This window comes from Carica papaya, chromosome 3, assembly GCF_054855325.1.
Source record: "Carica papaya isolate Zhongbai chromosome 3, ASM5485532v1, whole genome shotgun sequence".
NCBI lineage: Eukaryota > Viridiplantae > Streptophyta > Magnoliopsida > Brassicales > Caricaceae > Carica > Carica papaya.
In genome coordinates this window covers 35744711-35766323 of record NC_142311.1, presented here as the reverse complement: position 1 = coordinate 35766323, position 21613 = coordinate 35744711, and the positions used below count along the sequence as shown (strand labels likewise).

At 36.3% G+C, this 21613-nt stretch overlaps 4 protein-coding genes across 11 annotated transcripts; 2 read left to right on the top strand and 2 right to left on the bottom strand.

Moving 5' to 3' along the window:
- Positions 1-222: 222 nt before the first annotated feature.
- PLP9 (PATATIN-like protein 9) lies at positions 223-2291 on the bottom strand. Its single transcript, XM_022042371.2, has 2 exons — positions 962-2291; positions 223-661 (listed from the first exon to the last, which is right to left on the bottom strand). The coding sequence occupies exons 1-2, from the start codon at positions 1895-1897 to the stop codon at positions 428-430; spliced, it is 1170 nt and encodes a 389-aa protein (XP_021898063.1). The 5' UTR covers positions 1898-2291; the 3' UTR covers positions 223-427.
- Positions 2292-3931: 1640 nt separating this feature from the next.
- On the top strand, positions 3932-10206 carry RRF (ribosome recycling factor, chloroplast precursor). Of its 3 annotated transcripts, XR_002539720.2 has the most exons (13): positions 3932-4205; positions 4304-4460; positions 4632-4701; positions 4801-4896; positions 5120-5217; positions 5500-5611; positions 6589-6630; positions 7056-7112; positions 7225-7275; positions 8210-8266; positions 9235-9306; positions 9659-9712; positions 10002-10206. XR_002539720.2 is itself a non-coding variant. In XM_022042335.2 (11 exons), the coding sequence occupies exons 1-11, from the start codon at positions 4130-4132 to the stop codon at positions 9250-9252; spliced, it is 834 nt and encodes a 277-aa protein (XP_021898027.1). In that variant the 5' UTR covers positions 3932-4129; the 3' UTR covers positions 9253-9648. The 3 variants fall into 3 exon arrangements, 1 of the variants encoding a protein (XP_021898027.1); XR_002539719.2 differs by lacking the exon at positions 10002-10206 and having other exon boundaries at positions 9659-9861; XM_022042335.2 differs by lacking the exons at positions 9659-9712; positions 10002-10206 and having other exon boundaries at positions 9235-9648.
- Positions 10207-12850: 2644 nt separating this feature from the next.
- Positions 12851-17423, top strand: TKL (TIC-like protein). Of its 5 annotated transcripts, none has more exons than XM_022042309.2 (10): positions 12851-13319; positions 13432-13746; positions 13834-13976; positions 14072-14339; positions 14432-14723; positions 14817-14874; positions 14960-15025; positions 15114-15282; positions 15368-15777; positions 15887-17423. In XM_022042309.2, the coding sequence occupies exons 1-10, from the start codon at positions 13241-13243 to the stop codon at positions 17360-17362; spliced, it is 3276 nt and encodes a 1091-aa protein (XP_021898001.2). In that variant the 5' UTR covers positions 12851-13240; the 3' UTR covers positions 17363-17423. The 5 variants fall into 5 exon arrangements, with proteins under 5 accessions (XP_021898001.2, XP_021898000.2, XP_021897999.2 ...); XM_022042308.2 differs by having other exon boundaries at positions 13426-13746; XM_022042307.2 differs by having other exon boundaries at positions 12851-13337.
- Positions 17424-19287: 1864 nt separating this feature from the next.
- FAP1 (Chalcone-flavanone isomerase family protein) lies at positions 19288-21613 on the bottom strand. 2 transcript variants are annotated; one of them, XM_022042365.2, is made up of 4 exons: positions 21181-21613; positions 20814-21063; positions 20041-20132; positions 19288-19574 (listed from the first exon to the last, which is right to left on the bottom strand). In XM_022042365.2, exons 1-4 carry the CDS (start codon positions 21545-21547, stop codon positions 19420-19422), a joined length of 864 nt encoding a protein of 287 aa, XP_021898057.1. In that variant the 5' UTR covers positions 21548-21613; the 3' UTR covers positions 19288-19419. The 2 variants fall into 2 exon arrangements, with proteins under 2 accessions (XP_021898057.1, XP_021898058.1); XM_022042366.2 differs by having other exon boundaries at positions 19288-19559; positions 21181-21611.

The window sequence follows — 21613 nt, the reverse complement described above, 5'->3', positions numbered from 1 at the left end:
TGATTTGTGAGAAGAGCAAGAGATTGATTCCATACATTCAAAAAAAAAAAATTTGTGTCAATGCCGAAAGTGCAAGAAAAGAATTTGTGGTGCTGGGATTTTCACGTCGCGCGCTAAAAAGAGACACGTACTTGAATTCTTTGATGTTTGTAAAATAAAAACTGCGTCGTTTTAACCAAGCAAGTCTAGTTAAATTAAATATCGTACAGGAAGACAAAATGATTAATTGACAACTAAACATGTTATTATAAGGAGGGGGGGGCTTGCTGCTATTTTAACCAGCCGGAGTAAAAAGTAAACCCGAGGTTGGTTATACAACTTACAGAGGGTGAAGGAGTAAAAAGTAAAAAAAAAAAAAAAAAAAAAAAAAAAGACAAAGAAAAAAAAGAAAAAAAAAAAAAAAAAAAAAACAAAAAAGTAGCAGCAGCTAACGTCCGTTAGCGAGGGGGCTAACGGCGGACTCCTTGCAGGGACTTGGAGGGAGACTAGACTTTCCCGACGCTACGAGGCGATCCACGAAGCTCTCGATTCTCTGCCCGTTAGTCTCCGTCAACAACCGCTTCCCGCCAAACGGTAACGACTCGACTCCTCTTTCCTTCAAAACCTCCTCCTCCTCCTCAATTCTCGGCCACACTTCTCCATCGTTCATCAATCCGTTAGCCTGACACAAGTTTAATCACTTGCGGTTAGTAAATCACAGCAGCGATACCATGGAGAAAGAAACGACGTCGATTTAAGTCATTTTCATCGACTTTTTGCGCAGATTTACTGCTCTAATAGCAAAAATGGACAGCGATAAATAGGAGGAACTGAATTGGCCGGTGAATGAGCTCTGTTTTTGAGCGTGAAAGAGTGAAATCTGAGTTCAAAGCTCTTTGGTAGAATTTCGCTAATGTATTATTTAGTCAACCAAACATGGATTGGGAATTGCTGTGGGATAATAAAGTATAGAATAGAATACCTGAATTCTCACGTAGTCAGTGCGGTTCCAGCAAAATGCGTTTCCCAACATTTGGTCTATGGTTTCGGACACTCCGTCAAGCACAATGTCAACGACCGAAGATGTGGAGCACTCACCGTCGTGACGGAGCTTCCGCCCTCCGGATGATCCGCTCGACGGGCCGTTACCTAGAGAGAGAACCAGAAGATCTTCCACGCCATTAACCGACGGAAAATCTCGCTTGTTGTGCAGTACGTGCGTAACTGCCGCCGCCGTCGGGTTGTTCATGACGAGGCCGCCGTCGACGGCCGAGCAAGAGGTTTTACCGTCGACGGAGGTCAGGGCAAAGGGCTTGAAGAGGCTTGGCGTGGCTGACGTGGCACGGCACACTTTCCAAAGCTCAAAATCGAAACTAGGTGACTCCGACGCGTCGGCGCGGGAGAAAACGAAGGGAGCAGAACTCTTGAGGTCAAAGCAAGGAACAAGGAGAGGCTTACACGTGTCCTTCAAGGTCAACACCTTACCGTCCTCTCTCTTGAACGCGTCCTTCAACACCTTATCCATACTGCTACCAGAAAACCTACGCCTCCGGCGAATAACGCCGGAGAATCTGACCTTGAACAGCTCCTCGTTCTTCTCGGATACAAGGTTTACAGCTTCCCTGGCAGTGAAGAGCGGACGGCCAGAGCCATCGTCGGCAACAAGCATAGCCGCGAGGATAGCGCCGATCCCAGTACCGGCGACAATATCGAAGAAATCTGCGATTCGAGCGTGGGGATCGCCGGTCTTGAGACGGATCTGGTCCTCGAGGTGGAGGAGAGCAGCTCCAGCAACAATGCCGGTGGTTCCACCGCCGTCGATGCTGAGAACTCGCGTCTTTTTTGTTATCTCACAGTGCGAAAGCCATTTCTGCTCCAGTTTGGTGAAGATCTCTAGAGTTACCTTACTGAGGTCCATAAGTGGGAGGTGGAAAGTGCGGTAGCAGGAATTAGTTATGAAATTGAATGTAGGTAAGAGAATGTATTTTGAGTTATAGACGGTTGATGGATTGACACACAGTGGTTTGTTGCAGTGAGCGAGTCCCCTCGTGAAACAGAGAAATGCGGTTCTCACGTTTCCTAGCTGAGAGTGTAAATTAATGAGGAAGCAGAACAGTTCTCCCCACACTCTCCACAGTCTTCTTCTCTCTCTCTCTCTCTCTCTCTGGATCACAGACTACACTTGTGTAAACTCTGCGCGAGTAATTAGTGGAAGACGAGAAAGAAATAAAAGAGTGTTTGGAGTCTGCGTCTGTTCAAGAGTGGAAAACAAGGAGAGCTCAATATAACACTTGGTCGACCACTCACGGTGGTTCTATATATATATATATATATACTCACCACTGGAATATACTCGTATTAAAATAAATATTTATTTCAGCAGGCGAGAAAAAGTCTTACGTGTGTAGACTGTCCTTGCACGTGCAAGTGCGCGCTTTAATATCGGTATACGGGGAAGCGGGAACCTCGGCTACTCACTCGGCTCGGCTGACACTGGACCACTTCCCCCTTTCCCACCCCCCTGCCACAGCTACCAGCAGCAGCCTACCACCTGCCTTTTTATTTATTTATTTATTCATTTATTTATTAGTTTTTTTTTTTTACATCATAAATAAATAAATATTTTATTATATATTTAATCAACATGTTTTATTAAAATAAAAAATACTAAAACAAATGACGCTTCGATCTTACTTCCTCCGTAATATTTTTTTAAAAGAATTTAGAGGGTGCACGGGAGGAAGCAATCACGAAACCAGCGTTAGCAATTTATTTATTTTAATTAATATTCAATAATTAATTATTTGCGTAATTAATCTTAATTAACAAAAAAAAACAAATTTGGATATTTACGCGACGGGTGGGAATTAGCGAGCGACCGACATTAGTAGTGGTGGAAAACAGGAAAGCGCAATGGACCCAATTAGAGATATTCACAACTAATTAAAATTTGATTTTTTTAGTCCGAAATTATTTATTTGTTATCACGGTCGAAGCACAGACTCTTGGGGCGTAAAAATTGGAAGGCGGTCGTAGTGCGGTGTCGGTAACCCAGTTGAAATTCAGAACTCCTCTAGTCAAAAAAAGTATTTTCTCCTTTCAATTCTAGTAATTACAAAAGTTGGAAAATTAAAAAAAGAAATTCAATTTTTTTAAAAAATAATTTATAACAAACATGGGCCGACTTTAAATACTTTCGTCGAATCAACGAATCTCAAATTCCGTGAATATTTGAGGCCCAACCAACTCGTCCCCCCACCGAATTACATTGAGAAAGTTCAATTTGATATACACATGGGCTTGGGCCTAAACCCATGGGCTTGGGCCCAAACCCATGTAGTTGTGCCTAAACACACGGGATTGGGCCTAAACACACGGGCTTGGGCCCAAATTTATGTAGTTGGGCCTGAACCCACGGGCATGGGCCCAAATGTATGGAGTTGGGCCTAAACCCATGGGCTTGGGCCCAAATCCATGGACTTTGTCATTATTTTTGGGCCCACACCAAATTATCAACCATTGGTTGACTTTTTCCTTCTTTTGGAGAAGATAACATCCCGTTTGGTATATATATATATATATATATATATATATTTTTTTTTTTTTTTCTGGTTATCATGTACGCTGGAGTATTGGGTTTCGCGAATGATGTTCTCATATTTGATGGGGAATATGAACCGTTGGATTTCGGAGGTATATATATATATATATACATATATGTATGATTTAGTCATGTTTTATTATTATGACCAAGTAACACGTTAAGATGCCAAGTTGGAAAATTCTTAAATTAATATTATTTTAGTGATGGTAACATATACAGTGATTGTATAAATTTTTAGTTTCTCAAATGGGCCTTGGGTTTTTTGCGAGTAAGGCCCAGGGGAATAAACTGGAACGATACAGGATATGTTTATCCCCGATTACGGATTATGTTATTCCGAGAGTCAAACAGCAGGAGACTCTGGGAATGCTGAGAAGGTTCTTATCCACAACATAAATCTCCCTCCATTTCTCTCTTCCTCTTCTTCTTCTTCTGCAACCCCAAGCTGCAACATCCTTCATCCTGCTACCAAATTATCCCTCCGTAAGTTATAATTACCTTCTCTTTCCCTCGACCAGTGAACTTGTTTCTGCTCTGCAGACTTTCATGGCTGTCTTCTCTTCGACCGCTCCCTTACGCTCAATTCTCCAACTCAAGCCCAAATCCTCCCTCTCATTTCCAGGTTCTTTTTACTTTTCTCCTGATAACACATTTCTCTAAGTTTTTTTTTTCTTTTTTTCTTTATACTTACTTAACTTTGTGTTTTTTGTGCTCAAAAAGCGGATTCCTACCACGGAGTACGTGACCCCGCACAATGCCGCTCTAGCACTGTCAATATCTGCTCATGGAGCTCAGCTGCAAACTACGCCAGGCTCCCAATCGGCGACGTGAGACTTTCCAGCCGCCGCCTTGACGTCAAACAATTCTCACAAACGAGGCAAGAAGTATTTTGTGTTTATATTTTGTTGATTTACCTCAGTTTGATGCTCTTTGTGGTCTTATGAGAATTGTGTTCATATTTTCTCGTTTTCTATTGAAACGCGACTCCAGTTTAAAGTGGAAAACCATCTATTTTCGATTTTCTATATGTTGTTGTGCGACATTTCAGGATGCCATTTGTGAGGAACGCGACTATTGAAGAAATTGAAGCTGAGAAATCTTTGATTGAGAAAGACGTTGTAAGGATTGTCTCTTGGTTGTTCCTATTATGAACTTTATGTGGGGGTTCGTATTGGCTTCAAGTGTATTATTGATGTTTTCTTTTTTCTGGGAGGCAGAAAGAGAGGATGGAGAAGACCATTGACACAGTTAGAACCAATTTCAATTCTATAAGGACAGGAAGGGCAAATCCATCAATGCTAGATAAGATTGAGGTACAAATCCTACTCTGTTTAACGTTATTAAGTTTGTGTATGTGTATCTAAATGTAACAATTTGTTTTTCAAATAGACATAGGATTGATTTTTAAAGTTTAATACGGTCAAGGGCACGGATATGCTGAAATGGTGTCCTAGTTCTTATGCTTTATTGATTCATCATTTTAGTAGAATTGTAATCCGTCGTTTAACAGATCATAATGATGCTTTTTTTCCCCAGGTAGAATATTATGGAACCCCAGTGAGCTTGAAAAGCATAGCTCAAATCAGCACTCCTGATGCAAGTTCTCTCTTGGTGCAACCATATGACAAGTCCAGGTTTTTCTTCTTGATAAACCCCAAGGAACTTGATTAATTTTACAGTTGTTGAAGGTGGATCAAACTCGTCTAGTGCTAGGGAGCAGAAAGATTTTCTAGTACAAGATATGGCGAAAATTAAGTGAAATTTTGAAAATTATATTGTTGCCTTTCTCCTGAACATATAAGATTCCTCCAGTTCTGTAGAGCTATTTATTATCTGTGATGTTAGTGAGTTGCCCATTAAATCATTTATATTTTGCCTGGCAATCCATGTCACCTACTGACATATCAGTTTTTCAGCTTGAAGGCTATAGAGAAGGCCATAGTAAACTCTGATCTTGGTATGACTCCGAATAATGATGGAGAAGTGATCCGATTGGCCCTCCCTCAGCTGACATCTGAAAGAAGAAAGGTATTACTTGACTCTTTAACATCTGCCAATACTATTTTTGCACTATTTTCCTGAAGGTCTCTGGCATCAGACAGTTTGCACTACGTTAACTGGTTCGTGCACATTGACAAGTAATTTTGTGGGTTTATTTCCTGGTATTTTGTATGTGCCATTCATCATAAACTCCACCAGATTCTTACATTAAGCCTGGTCCTTCAGTGATCTCTTTATTATGATCAGGAAGGAAATAGGATTTTTACTTCTTAGAGATATTCTTATGGCTTTTGGTTCCATCATCAAAATGGACAATGAACACGGCCTTTTTCCTTTTTTCTAAGGTTTTGATGCCTTGTTCTATGACCTTTATGGTAGAAAAGGATCTTTCTACCAGAGTTCTACCTAAACTTTAAATCTTGCAAATATCTGCCTTAATCTCCAGGTTGTAAGCTTGATCAGATTACACATCTCTGTGCTATAGGTTTTTACAAATTGGGTTTACAAGATTTAACTAAGTTGTGACCAAAGAACTAAGCTCTTTCTGAATAATGACAGGACGCAAAAGAACCGCCGATGTGGCTAAGTTGCCCCTGATTGTGCATTTTTGGAGGCTGATTTGGGAAGAAGATTGAATAGACAATAGATAGATATTTTTGAGTTAGAGCTATCATATTATTTAACATAGTGAAAATTAGCATTAGCTTGTTTAGTGGTTAATCATCACCTATAAAAGATATAGGTTATATTTGCTAATTGTCCAGAAAAATGAGTAAAATCTGAATAGTTTCCTCTTGAACTTTCTCTGTGAAATTCTTCATTCTTCCTTTCCTTCTTCACCAAGTTTCAAGAACCTGAATAATAATTAGATTGCTCTAACCCAATCTAGTTTTGTTTGGACTATCAATCATTGTAACATCACTTGCAATTCAAGCAAGCCAAAACATTCTTCTAAGTTCTTGACATTTTAGCTACAGTTTTTTTGTTTATTTACATGATTACAGGAACTGTCAAAAATTGTGGCAAAGCAGGCTGAAGAAGGGAAGGTATTATTGCTTCTTTTGTCAATGGTCTTTTCTTTTTTCGAGATGACTTATTTAACAGTATTAGTTGTTGGTGTATATTTATTGTGATTTTTGTTGCTTTATCAGGAAATAAGGTCTTTTGTAGCAAATATAGGGAAAATAAAGACCAGGTCATATCTGTAGGCAAACAATAAAGCAGGTCCCAACAGTGAAAGGTTTTTGAATTGCCTGATTTACATAACTTGGTCTAAACTTGCAATTGATATAAAAAGATGTAATGGTTTGTTACTATCGTCAATAACATGGAAAAAATTTGTGCTTAGATAGGTATTCTAGTTAACTTGATGCATATTGTCTCTTAGTATTACTTTGACTATTTGATTATCAGTGGTTTATACTAAATTAAAGTCAGTGACCTTAACTGATTTTCTTTCTACTGTTTATAGGTTGCATTGAGGAATATACGAAGAGATGCGTTAAAAGCCTACGAAAAGCTTGAGAAGGTATGTGTCTTTGAGACCTAATTCTTTTCTAATGTTTTCCCCCAAAAGTTGAAAGAACTTTTTGTCTCTTTCTCTAGCACTTATTTTCCCATCTTTAAATTTGTTTTCACAGGAGAAAAAACTTTCGGAAGACAACGTGAAGGACTTATCAAATGATCTGCAGGTTACTTGATACTTAGTATTGTGAAGTCATTATGTTTTATGCAAAATGGTTTTGAAACTTAAAAGAGAGCAAATTTCTCGATTATCTTATTTGCTTCTGAATCTGGACCAAGGTTCCAAATCCATAGACCAACGGCTTCTCGTTGCCTTTAGAATGAAGGACACTGTCTGCTTGGTAATCTTTTAAATTAGCTTTCTATACTTCTCAGCTAGCTCCAATGAGATGGCTGATCTCGTTAAAATAGAGAGTAAATAGCTCCTGGATGGCTACAATTGAATTGCTTCATTGGAATATGACATTCCAAGGATCCTTACACCTGAGCCTTTTGTTTTCTTCACTAATGGCCTGAGCCTTTTGTTTTCTTCACTAATGGTTGTTGAGTGGTAGTTATCCGTGCCACTTCTTCCTCTGTATCCTTTTAATTGTGTTGTTCCTCTCTCTCCTCAAAGTAATCTTCTTGTGTATAAATTTCCTTTCTTTTTCTCAGGAATCTAAGCGTCTCCATATCAACATGATCCTCCCAGTGTGCCTATGCACAGAATTCACTGGTCTGACTTTTCCTTTTTCTTGAGAGCAAATGATGGCATAAAGAGGCACCAATGGGATGCCTCTGTGTCCCAAAATAATTGCATCTATCTCAACAGAATAGGTCAAATAGATCAAGAAATCAGCCCCATGGAAAAGTCTTATTTTTTGTTGTTTGGCCAACAATCAATCGGGATTATTGGAATACTTGCGTTAAAGAAAAAGTAATAATTTTAGTATGCATCAGATTATTGTTGAAAATGCTTTGGCATGAGATCCCTGTAATGGTGTGGATGGATTCCTCAATTCTCTGTTATCTTTCTTTGTCCTTTTTGCACTACATAAATAATTTAATACAACAGGTTTTGCCTATACAAACCTATGTGCTAACACCTTTTGTCTTGTGCAGAAACTGACAGATGATTACATGAAGAAGATTGATAACCTCTACAAACAGAAAGAGAAGGTATACATCACCTGAACAAAACCAAGGGAATACAATAATCTGTAGTAGTGATAGCATTCACGTTACTGTTAATTTCAGTACATATATTTCATCTAAGTAACAACAAAAAAAAAAAAAAAAAAAAAAAAAGAAAAAGGATCCAATCACCTACCTTGTTGATAACTGTTGACTACCAGGGGTTAGAGATGAACTGCTCTCGTGTTCTTTTCCAGGTCAATTCCTATTAACTAAGCCAAGTTAGATTTACCTAATCACTGTTTCTTGGATAGAGATGCAAGGGAGTAACAAAAAATTTGACAGTCTAAGTGAGAGTTTAAAAAACAGTTATCCAGTAAGTAAGAGTACAAGGGAAGGAATGGGCTGTGGCTTTAAGCACTAACGAGCTCAAGCTCCCAGTGTTTAGAGTTATTAAATGTGCGGATATTTGACTTTTTTTCTCCTTAACTATTTGGTTAAGTTAGAGTTTGTAGTTAAAGAATTGGTTAAAAAGCAAAAGATTACAATTTATTGCCAGCTTTTTGTTTTTTGACTATATGGTTTTTACTTATTTTGGAGTGCAATAAAATGCTCTTGAGTTTTTTCTTTTCCATAAAACTAGTTTAAAGCTGCATGACTAAAGAAAGAAAAAGGCCAATCTAAACACTCTTATTGATCTAGCTCATCCTGAGACAAAAGGTTTGTGTTAATAAGCATCCTATCAGCAGATAACTCTTATCACAGGGAAGGTGAATCACAGTAGAAGGGAGCTAGAGATTGAAAATGATATGTCGCTTTATCCATCTGTATTTTTCAATGAGTTTTTGAAAGTATGGTCTCCCAAAATCTTTTTTGCTGTTCATACATTATTATATACTCATGCCTCTACTGCACTGCTGTTATCTCATGCGTATCTTATCCCTTATCAACTTGACACTTCGAACAATATACTACTTTGAGGTTTGATGTATGTGCTTGTACTTCTTTTTCAGGAGTTATTGAAAGTTTAAAACAGCCAATTGCCTTGAATTTGATGAGCTTCCATCCCGGCAGTCTCTTTTTGGGTAAATCTGTGGCGCCTTTGTTCATACTTGTATTGTTGTCAGGGGGGACTTTTAAAAAATGGGGTCGGGGTTCCGAAACCAAAGGTAAAACATAGTTTTTTAGCTGATTCTTGCGGAAAGTTCGTATAGCAAGCTCTGAACTCTTTACTTTTTCGTATAATCATACGAGTCCAACATAGAATCCATCTCAATTATGGTTTTTATAGATTGAAGATGTTGGCACTCTAAAAAGATAGGGGAAAATGGTAGCTATTTCTTTCTGAACCCATCTGTGTTCGTATATAAACATGGACGACAAATGTGTGCGGTCTATATAAAAGTTTTAGAATTTACTTTTGGTTATTCTTTCCAGGTCCACAAATCAGAGCCCATCAGCTTTCTGCATATGGTGCTAAATTTCCAAAAGGTGGGCAAAATGAGCATCTTGCACCTCATTGAAGTTTGTTCTAATCACTAATTAGTTGTATTATATCTGATTACTTTAATTAATTAATTAATTAATTAATTAGTTAATAATAATATTATATTTTAATTAATTAAGTTAAACTTAATTTAGATGAACATTCTTTTTCTTGGAAACTTCCAAGGAGCAAAAGACATGAAAAATATAAAAAGTGCACAAAGTTGAGGACCACCAACCCCTACAACTGAACTAATTAATACTTCATGTTTATCTTATTTTATTTCATTTTCAGGTCTATCATTCGTGGCCCTGCTCTATTATATATATATATATATATGTATGTATGTATATATACATATATATATATATATATGTGTTAAAAGTTAAGCTTGTACAAAATGAGTGGACAAAATAGAAAATCCAAAAGGTCCACCATCAAGTTTTAAGCAACAATGTTATAGTTAAAAATTATATAATGTTTGGCCAACTTTTACCTACTTTACAATTACAACTAATTTCATTTACTACTCTATTATATATATATATATATGGAGAAGGACGTTGCTTTGATGGGCCATGTGGCCAAGAAAAGTTGGTGGGTCCATTCAAAGCTCAAGCATTTTGGTGATGATCTTAAAAAATTACAAAAAATTTCTCTCCTTAACAATTATGTTAGGTTAAAAATAGTGATTTGATACCTATACTAGTTTAAATTAGTCTTCATCTTAAATTTTTGATTAAATTATTTTTTAAAAAATTTAATTTAAATCTTTTTTATCGATATAAATTGACATTGTTAATTTAAATTATTATGTATTAAATTTATTGATACGTGATACTTTTTTTTTTTATATTAATTTGAATGTTAGTTGAATGTTATCAGATATCACGTGACATTAGAAAAATATTGATGTACATTGATTTAGACTGGATCCTAAATAAAAAAATTCATTAATCGATATCATTAAAAAAAAAAAAAAAAATCCTAATCATTAGCATTAATTGCGGTTCCAATTATCAACACATTTGTTTTTGCTCTAATTCTTTTTTGCATCTTTAATTCTCCTTTACGCCTCCCATTTTCCTCGTGCACGTTTCCTCTCTCCAAATGGTATTCGTCTTCCTCGTCTAACCCTAAATTCGAGAAGGTGATAATGGATGAACGAATGAAGAAAGAGAAGAAATGGAGGGTTTAGATAGAAAAATGGATTGAGCATGACAATAAGAAGAATGGGTTCAACAAAGCACTTCCTCCTTGGTTCTGTCCATTGCCATAATATCTTATTTATTTTCGACGCTACAATCATTTATACTCCAGTTTCTGACCAAAGTCTCCCCAAGAATACCATATTGGACCTCACATTCGATACCATCAATAATCGGCCCCTCCTAGTCTCCACGATGAGGATGGTGCCTCTCACAATGATGCAAATGAACTTTTTTTTTTCTATGTTTTGATTGCGATAATAATGAGTAACATATGGAAGTTAATGATTTTTTTTTTTTTTAAATTTATGAATCAGTTTAAAATAATTTATCTTCCTATTCTTTTTATATCACGTCAGATATCAAGTGACATTTAACGTAATATTTAACTAATATTTAAACTAATAAATTTAACATACGATACTTTAAATTAATAACACTAATTTTTATTAATAATAATGTTTAAACTAATTTTTTTATTAAAAAAAATATAGGGACTAATTTGATAGTAAATTTATACAAGTACTAATATAAAGGACAAAATTATTATTTTTAACCAATTATATTATATATTAACTTTATATTAAATTAAGCAATAAGGTTAAAAAAAAAACAAATAATTTATTTTTTTAATTAAATTAATCAAGCTTCTTTTGAGTTTTAATCATGCTTAGAGCATCCACCTAATGACCATTTCTTTTCAATTGATTAAATTAAACCGTTCTTCAACTTTAATAAGAATCTCCTATATTATAATAATAATAATAATTATTATAATAATAATAAAAGTAGTTAAAACATATTATAAATTATTATATTAGTTAAAACATAAACATTAAATTATAAATTTTAATTAGATGACAAATCTAATTTTCTTTTTGTTTTTTTAATAATTTTTGGAACAATTTTTGGTGTATATATATATATATATATATATATGTATGTGTACATACATTGACCCGAGTTGGGTCCAATGAATTTTTAATTTGTTGATATTATCAATATTTAATTCTTGTTATTTTTTAATTAAAATGGATGAGATTGTCTTAACCCACTAGCATATTTTATATTATATATGACAAATATATAATATAGTTTTTTTTTTAAAGTTGTGCATGTAGAGCATAAAATAATATATTTAGTAAAAAAAAAAAAGGATATAAAATAATATAAGATTAAGCTTATGTTAATTATAATAAAAATTTAATTGGCTACGATATTCAAACTCCAAATCGAGCATGAAAGGGTGCGCCATACATACATTTATATATATATATATATATTTAAATATGAGTTGATTAATTAATACATTAATGTGTGCGTTATTATAATAATTATATTATAATGATCCGTACCCACATGCCAAGATATTCATATTATATATATATATATATTAGGTTGAATGAATTTTGTACAAATTACTAAACTTTAATTAATTAATTTAATTATTTAGTCAAAAAAATTGAATAATTTATTTAATTTAATGATTTATAATCTCAATAACGTGGAATAATATAATCATTATTATAATATCTATTCCGCATATGAATTTATAACCACGATAACGTGGGACCATAATAATAATTTGTTATTTTATTAAATATTTTATTATTATTATTATTATTATAATAGAGGAAGTGGGAATTATGTTAAAAAATTAATTCCATGATATTAAAAAAATATAATAATTTAACTAAGAAGAAAAGAAAAGATAATTTAAATAATTTAAACTTTAAAATATAATAAAACTCTGTAGCCACCATGATATATTTTATATATATATATATATGTATGTATGTGTGTATGTATAATTATTATATACATTTTTTTTTTTTGAATTTAAAAATAAAGATTGCTTCGAAAATAATACCTTTCAAGAATAAAATAATGCGGCCAGCCATCACTACTATTTTCTTCCCAGAAAGATTAAAAAAAAAAAAAAGTATGCAATAAAGTTTATTATTTTTTAAAAGGCATCATACCAGAATCTCTGTGCATTTGCAGAGACCATGTACTCTCTCATCTTTAAAATTTTCAGACTTGGACGAATTATATAAGTTTGATTTGTGCGATTTGCTCTGGAAAGTTTCCAACTTTCGCGAGTGAATTACTGTAAAAAAAAAAAAAGAGGGGGGAAAGAGCAGACAGAAGAAGAAGAAGATAGTAACCAGGTGAAAAACAGAGAAGATACAGAGGGGAGAAGCCGAGGAGGAGAGAAAGAGAAATTCCTCTTTGTATGCTCTGTTTGTTTTCTGGGTCTCTCTGCTGCTCTGAGTTTTCTCGGATGATTTAGTTTGACTCGATGTGGTGATTCACTGAGAGTTCATGGACAGAAACAGGGAAGCAAAGAGATCAACCATGGCCGCTTCAAATGGACTTTCTAGACGACGACCCAGAAGCAACGGTATCCGATATTCTCTTGGTGGGATCTCTTGATTCCTTATTTCTCTTGAGATTTCCATGTTTGCTCGTGAGTTTTCCAAATGAATTACTTATATATGCTGCTTTAGTTGCAGAGGAGGATGAGGATGTGGAGATGCAAGAGACGGCGAGGATACAAGATCGAGCGGAGAAGAGAGATCGGGACCCAGATTTTTCCAACCGAAGCAAGAAAAAGAGAGGCGATAAGTTTTCTCAGAGGATTAACAAAGAAGGAGAAGAAAGTACAGAGGAAAGTTGGGTTGACGAAGATGAGTACGAGACCCAAGAGGGCAAAGGAGCGTCTCAACGGAAGAGCTTGCCGGTGGGTAGAGTCATGAAGCAAACGGCGTCATCGGTGAAGGTGACCGACGAGTTGATTGCCGTCTCAGTTCCTAGAAAGGCTCGGTCAGGTTAAATATTTTGGCTTTTCGGTTTTTTTTTTTTTTTCTTCTGAGGAAGTTTATTAATCAGCCATTTCTGGTGGGACTTTTCTACAGCTTCCATGAAGAGGTCATTCGAGTCCTCCGCTTTATGGTATGGGGAATACCAGAACCAGAAGTGCAGTTCATCATCCCCAGGGAGCCGGCGTGTTGAGGCTGCTTCGCCATGTTCTTCCGGTGTTTCAGTTAGGAAGAAGACGGTCAGTCATGCTCTGTTTTTTAAGTTTAAATAACCAGCTAAAAAAACAGAGGATTGAGTTTCTTTTTTTTTTTTTTTCAAATTTTGTGTTTGCAGAAGCCAAGCAGAGCCAAGACTCGGCTAGGGACCCAATCACAATCTTCCAGCTCGGGGCAGGAGGATATAGAGATTGAGGTGGCAGAAGTTTTGTTTGGACTAATGAGGCAATCTCAGATTTCGAAGGAGTATAAGAACGAAATTTCCATGGAATCTGAACTAGAAAATCCAAGCGCTGTCAGAGATGATCGAAAGCCATCTGGGTCCTCTCCGGTTGCAAGCTCTGGACAGAACAATCGCCCAGCATCTGATTCATTGATTGAAGTTGGTGGGTTTTCTTTAGTTTTCAATAAAGATGTGAAAGATGTTTTCCTCATTATTTTTCTTATGTTTATATGGCTGTTCTTCATCGGATTACAGCTGAAAAGAAGAGGAAAATGGAGGCTGAAGAATCTTCCTTCTTACTGGAGAATGGATCAAATGCTCCTGCAATCGAATTCGAAGTCAAACACTATGACAGATTGGAAAAGTCTTCAGGATATGAAGATGAAGTAGGAGAAAGGATTCTTAAGCAATCAAAACAATTAACGGAGGAATCTGGTTGCGATGATGAGTCAGAGGATAGAAAGCAACAATCCATATCCCCTGAAGATAAATCAATTTTGTCCACTAAAATGGATGTTGATTTTCAGGACATGAAAATGACAGAAGGGTGAGCATTGAGGAATCATCTCATTTGATTATATTCTGATATTTGATTTTCTTCTGATCCCATTTTGATCTTATCTCTTGTGGGATATCTCAGGGTATCAATCATATGGAAGGGGGAGAGTCACGAGGGGAAGTTGAAGATCGATCTGATGGTGAGAATTCTACTTGTCACATACTGATTAGATTTCCATTGCTATTCTGCTCTCAGATTACTGAAGAAGACTGGCTTTGCAACAGGCTCCTCCTTTGCCGGATAGGGATGGTTTCATGGATTCTAAACTGGGGATTCAGGACTCAGAAACTGTGCGTATAAACAGATCCTTAATTATTTCATGAGCAAATTTTCCAAAGCTTGAAGCTTTGGACCTAAACTCACATTTGTTTGATGCAGAAGGGGAGTTTGATTAAGGATGAAGAGAAGGTGGTGAAGGAGGAAGAGAAGATGGAGACAGTCGGAGAAAACCGCCAATTGCTAACACTTGATTTGGAGAAGCAGCCAAATCAGGAAGGTCAGAAACAAGATCAGACTAAAACCATTCTTCCTCAAATGGAACAAATTGGTAATCTATTATTTCTTTTTCCTTTCGGTAAATGAGCTGGGATTGGATTTATTGACAACAACTTTTTCTTCTTTATCATCTTCAGGCCAAGCTAGCTCAGTTCCTTTGCCAATGGCTGTAGGTAGCTGGTCGAATGGTCAAGTTCTTCTGTCTCAACCTCGGCCTAAGAGATGCACCACCCACCATTACATTGCTCGTAAAATACACTTGCACCAGCAGTTCATAAAGACTGATAATTTATGTGGATCCAACCCCAAAAACCTCAAGATCATGTCCTCTGCCGAAAACATGATTATCGGAAACCCATTGCAAAGGATGCCTGTGTTGAACCGGAATTCTGCCCAAGAAAAAGGGCAAGTTGTTGGAAATATCTCTAATCACATTCAGAGAGATATAGCTTGTGAGACTACAAATTTGACAAACACAGCACAGAGAAAACAGTTTGTATTTCAGCAAGCTTCACATCCATCTGTAATTCCATCCGATCATCTAGCGGTATAAACTTTTAGTCTCACTATTAATTAGCAATGGATGCTTTACTTGTTGCATTTCATTACTGTTTCTAATCTGAAAGTTTTTTTGTGATTCTATCACGGAATGGCAGCATGATCGAACTTTCACATTCTCAATGAGTCAGCAACAAAAGTCAGTTGGGCCACCAGGAAATCCATCTGGGCTGTCCAAGTCTTACACCTCAATTGACAATTCATCATTATTTGACAATTCAGTAACGGGAGTTTCAGCAAAGTCTACTACCCTGCCAACAGTTGTAAGCTTCACCTATCCGAATTCGACTGCCAGTGAAGCTCCCTACTTGACTATAATGCCTAACAATGTTTATCCATTCTCTATATCTGCTCCGGCAATTAAACAAGAGAACCCAGCTCAAGCATTGCCATTATTCAATGGATCTCTTTATCCATCTCATGTGTTCCATCCTTCCCAGCTCCAGCATCAACAGGCTCGTCAAAATTCAAGCGCATCAAGTGGCTCGTCTTCATCCCATAAACAGCCACAGAAGCAGCATCAAACGCCAAACCAGAGTTCTCACAAGCTTGAGTCTGATGCAAATAGGGAGACTCCTCTACTTGTTGATACTCGAGGCTCTCGGAAAGGCACTTACGGTCAGACTTCGATAACTCCCATTTCGCAGATGAGCTTTACGATGATGCCTTCGATGACACCAATGGGGATTAGTAGTGGCATTGGAAATCAATGTGAGATGCAGCAGCTTAAGAGCTTAAAGAGTGGGGTTGAGTTGGTTCCTCCTCAGGCATTTGCCATGGCATTTCCCTCCTCCAAAAATTGTACAGCTTCAAACCTGAATTTCTCATATTTACCGCAAAATCATTCAGTCTTTCAGAGCCTCCCAGATCACATGGGTAGACCAGGATACCAAACTGTTGCTGCACCTAAGAAAAATCACCAGGTATCTGAGGGAAAAACACCCACACCAAATGGGCAAATATTAGTTTTTGACAATTCTACAAGAAATCTAAACTTTACATCATCTTCTATGGCCGTAAATTGGCCTCCCATTGCTACTCCATCAAATGCCTTGCAGCATCCAAGGCAGCAATCTGTAACCCGAAGTAAATCACCCACAAACAAAACCCTACCAGCATCTTCCATCGCCGCTAAATTTTCAAACAATCCAATTATATTTCCTGGTACCGTGCAAAACAATTCTGCTTCTTCTTCTGGTCAAGCATCTCACTGGAAAAGCTCAACAAGAAACCCATCTTCTTCCCAAGCACCTCCCACATGCAATTCCTCATCCCTAAACACTCTTCTGCCGAGAACGGCACCACAAGTTCAAACCCAGATATCGTTTGTGCAGAATTCGAAGGCAATATTAACACCACAAGGGCAACAAATACCCAACGGCATTGGGTCCTCATCTAGTGGTAGCAAGCAGAGAACAAGTTCCACAGGCGGCAAAGTCTCATCTCCTGACCCATTGAAACAGAGTGAGAGTTCTTCAGGTGGGAGTGGGCAGAAGTCGTCCCCAGTTTGCGGAAGAAACGTGCCATCAATCTTAAGCGCATGCCCCAATTATCTGTCAGAGCTAAAATATTAGGGAGGGAAAAAGATGGTGATTGATGATGAGCGGATAAAGATAAAATATTATTTTCTAATGATACGACGTGTACATACACATACATATATATATATATATATATATCTATATCAATTCTTTTTTCTAGAAAAAAAAAAAAGAAAAACTTGCCTTGTAAAAAACTAATCTTCTTATTAATTTATTATTTTTATTAAAATTTAAGGTTGATGGTTTGAACAAAACTGAAGTTTTTAGTATTAAATTAATTTTTACGTTGAATTTAAATTATACTCGAAAAGTCAACTGATCTGGTTGGCTTTGAACACATTCCTACCATTTGACGCCAATCTTGTTTTACTCTTAATTTTAAATTCGTATCATTTAAATTCTCTTATTTTATTTACATACATATATATATATATGGTTGTGGGTTAATTTTCTAATTTTCAAGTTTCTCCGCAATTTCCTGCATTGATTAACTTTTTAATTTTCATAGGTGGGTCAAAGTATGTTTTTTATTTGTATGATTGTTTGAAAGAACAAAAAAAAAAAAAAAAGCAATTATATGATTCTTTATATCACATGTGATTATTTTTTAAATTATGCGTAGTAGGTCGGGTTCAAATGAGTTTTGAAAACTTAAATTCGAATCCAACTCTTACCCCCTTCTTTTTTTTCCGCTAACTTAAACTCGAATCTGCACTTTAAAAAACGATACATCGTATTCGTAGGGATCGAATTAAATGATTTGAGTGCTAAATACTAACCCTCCTCGTATCAAAGATTCTGATCATTCAAGAAAGAGGGAGTGATCTTCTTCTTTTCATACACTTTCTCAAGCATATAAGAATTTATATCCCACTTTCCCCCTTCCCCCTTCCCCCATAACTTGTTCTTCCCTCTTGTATTAGGAGGTACAGTTCCCTTCTACTTGTATATATACATGCTGACTTAAACATCACTAGTATGGGTGATTAAGATATTAGAATTTAAAGTCATTCGCATATTACTTGCATTTGATTGTTCCGAACATTCCAAACTTTATCGTGAAAAACACGATCTAATGATTTAGACGAAGAAAAAGTTTATGTTAGGCCAACCTCTAAGTTTTGTTGACTCCCATTTTCTAAAATCATACATACGTGCAAAATGGTTGAAATCAAAGGGTTTGGATCCAAAAGGTAAAACCTAGCATTACTTCTATAAGCATCATGTCTCCCTTGTATAATAGAGCAAGTACATTTGATATTATGTTTAGAGTATGCATGTGATGTAGGATGATTAACAGAAAAACTACAGTTAATCCTACAACGTAGAGAAATGGAAAAAGAAAATATGAAATTGGGAATAAAGGAATAGATAGACAGAGGGAGAAACAGGGGGAGAGGGAGAGGGAGAGGGAGAGGGAGAGGGAGAGATTATACCAGACAAAAGTATGAATCATATCATTAAAAATTTATCAGTTCAAGCTTAAGATAAGTTGTTGATTAGATTTGAAAAAGGAAAAATACTATTAATTCCTAAATCTCCTAGAAAAGACTATTAATTCCCAATAGAAAAATAAGATCAGATCTCTTAGAAAGTACTTAAAATCAGTTCTCTTATTTAGGCTAATATGGTTCAGCATCACTAATATGGATCTAAACAATATTTTAAGCATACTTAAGAACACACAATCTCCTGGAACACCAAAGGAAACAATTTTGATTTGGCAAGCTAATTCAGTGATAACTTTGCTCGATATAAAGTTGATCGAAAATATACTACTGCCACTTGTCTAGTGGTAGAAAACTGAAAGGTGGGAAATGTATGCGAGGAAAAATCCATCTGCCTATCTGTAATTTCTCTCTCAAACTAGAAGAAGGTTTTGAACTGTAAAATGACTATTTTTCCTTTGTGATTAACAGGAAATCAGTAAGCAAATCTAAAATCAATCAAGGTACGTATTTTTATGAAATTTCTATCTAATTTTCTTTGAGATTTCTATTGGAATATTCAACAGATTTCTATCGAAAGGAAAACATATGAGTTCCACCAAATACGAGGTAACATCTCTAAAGAAACTCCGAACAAACAATCTACTTTTGAAAGAGAGATGCTGCATTGACCTCAACATCCTCTTTGGCTTGTCTATCAAATGGATCTTCACCAATGTACAAGTCCAAGATTGATCTGCACAAGATTTTGCTTTGTATACGTCCAACCTCCTTGCCATCAACTACAAAAACAGGAACTAGAACTTAAAGACTAAAGGCCACATTCAGATTAGACAACATTAATACCTGAAAATAAATAAAGTACATAGCAAAACTTCTCCATGCAAGTCAGCAAGCATGTTGTAATGTAAGTCAAGAATTTCAGAGAAGAGGCAAGTGACAGCAAATTATGCTCGTAGAGATGCAACTAAGGATAACACCGCTTGGGCATTTATAAATAGTCTTGACACTCGAATACTATTAACTGGAGCTTTCTGTGATTTATAAATATAGTTGTCCAACATATATAGGAAATGTTCATAATCTGCAAATTTAGAATGTTGTATTTAAAAATCCTTGTCTATACGAATGAAGTATTGATAGAAGTAATAAAGGCAATGACCCCATGTTAACACTTAAGAACCGGGTTAGTGACAGTTGCACTAACTTCTCTGGTCAATTTCTTATAGACAAATTTAGGCATAAAAGATTTCAGAACCTTACTTGTTGTTCGAAGTACGTAGCCCTGTTCCCTTGAGAGGTCTATGACAGATCCCCTTGGTATTTTATATTCATCTTTGAACTGAGAAGTAAACCTGCACTTCAATCAACTATCGGGTTAGCCGGAAACATAAAAGCATTCGAAAACCATAGAAAGCGATGGAAGAAGAAAACAAATAGTAGTTTGTTGTGCATTGTACATTGCACATGTACAAACACACACATTTTCCAGTTCAACAAGCAAAAACCATCATAATAGAGATGCAAGTTCAAGATGAAAATGTGAGTCCAATCTCAAAAAAATTTCTGGTTTAAGCTGATAAAAAATATGCCAATCAATTATTTATAATCTAACACAGTCCCTCAAATTTAAGTCCACCAGGCTGCTGAAAAAATGAACAAATACAACCAAACCTTACTTGTGCAAAATCATGTATTCATACGAATATAGCAGTTAGCATTCAGATAATAAAAGTTTTACTTTGATAACATCTTAAATAATTGATTTAACGAAAGAAGCTGATAGAAAATAGTTCAATCAACCTGTTTAAAGTCTTAGCACTACAGACAGGTATAAAAATCCATCCTTGGCAGGCTACCAACAGAATTAGCTTGGTAAATGTAGTGATAATGTAGAATTATTAGAGCGATTCATATGTAATTTTGAAGTCTCCCCACCACCTGGAATTTCTAAGTGATCCAGCACAGTTCATAATAGCTCATAGATTTAATTCAACCATACTGGTAAAATGTGTGTGGTTGCAAGAGGGATTCACCTTTGAAGCAATTCTTTATTATCTGATCCCCCAAACTTTTGGAGTCTGTTTCCCACCGACTCTTCAAAGGCACTTCTTACAGAACGGATACTCAGTTTGCCATAAACAATTTGAAGTCTCACAGTCATACGTATATCAGCTTCCATTAGATCGTCAATAAAAGCCTTGTTTCCCTTGAGTTCGGAAGCAGGTAGATTCCTATATTTTTCACCCAGCAATTTCTGTACACCATCACCATCAGCATAAACACCTGCAGCGGAGAAACCGAAGAAGCTGTAATAGCGGAGAATCTCGCCATATCCGTTGAGAAAATTCAGAGGAGAAAACTCAGAAAAAGACTATTTAAACAAGTAATGAAGGGAAATACCAAATGCATAGACATTGATGTTCTTCAATCCCAGGACACTCTTCTTCCTCAGCCCGACGCCAAGGAGTCGAGAATCATTAACAATAGAGGGGAAAGAGAAGCCGGTCTTGGATTCAACGACTGCACCCGAATTGTCAGCGAGCGACAGTGAGCCCCAAAGCGGAGAAGAGCGATTCGGAGAGAAGAGAAAGTCCATTGCGTTTTTAATGAATGGCTGCTTGGGATTCTGCAACACGAGCGCCGCAGCCCCGCCGGCGGCAGCAGCAGCGGCGACGGTGAATGCAGCGGACAAGGAGCGTGAGGAGATATTGGATAGCTTTGCGTTTCCGGGCTGAGAAAACAAGAAGGGGAAACGCAGGGAAGCCATTTTCGTCTTCTTGGGAAATTAGATCAAAGCTCAGGCAGCTTGTTCGTGAGTGAGTATCTGTCACGA

Bases quoted from the DNA above. Each gene is read 5' to 3' on its own strand.
- RRF (XM_022042335.2), top strand. From the start codon at position 4,130: ATGGCTGTCTTCTCTTCGACCGCTCCCTTACGCTCAATTCTCCAACTC. The intron at 4,461-4,631 runs GCAAGAAGTATT...GCGACATTTCAG, and splicing joins AAACAATTCTCACAAACGAG to GATGCCATTTGTGAGGAACG. The intron at 5,218-5,499 runs GTTTTTCTTCTT...TCAGTTTTTCAG, and splicing joins CAACCATATGACAAGTCCAG to CTTGAAGGCTATAGAGAAGG.
- PLP9 (XM_022042371.2), bottom strand. From the start codon at position 1,897: ATGGACCTCAGTAAGGTAACTCTAGAGATCTTCACCAAACTGGAGCAG. The intron at 662-961 runs GTATTCTATTCT...AACTTGTGTCAG, and splicing joins CTGACTACGTGAGAATTCAG to GCTAACGGATTGATGAACGA.
- TKL (XM_022042306.2), top strand. From the start codon at position 13,241: ATGGACAGAAACAGGGAAGCAAAGAGATCAACCATGGCCGCTTCAAAT. The intron at 14,340-14,431 runs GTGGGTTTTCTT...ATCGGATTACAG, and splicing joins TGATTCATTGATTGAAGTTG to CTGAAAAGAAGAGGAAAATG. The intron at 15,283-15,367 runs GTAATCTATTAT...TATCATCTTCAG, and splicing joins TCCTCAAATGGAACAAATTG to GCCAAGCTAGCTCAGTTCCT.
- FAP1 (XM_022042365.2), bottom strand. From the start codon at position 21,547: ATGGCTTCCCTGCGTTTCCCCTTCTTGTTTTCTCAGCCCGGAAACGCA. The intron at 21,064-21,180 runs GTATTTCCCTTC...TCTCCGCTGCAG, and splicing joins CATCAATGTCTATGCATTTG to GTGTTTATGCTGATGGTGAT. The intron at 19,575-20,040 runs GTAAGGTTCTGA...TTTAAGTTCTAG, and splicing joins CTACGTACTTCGAACAACAA to TTCCTGTTTTTGTAGTTGAT.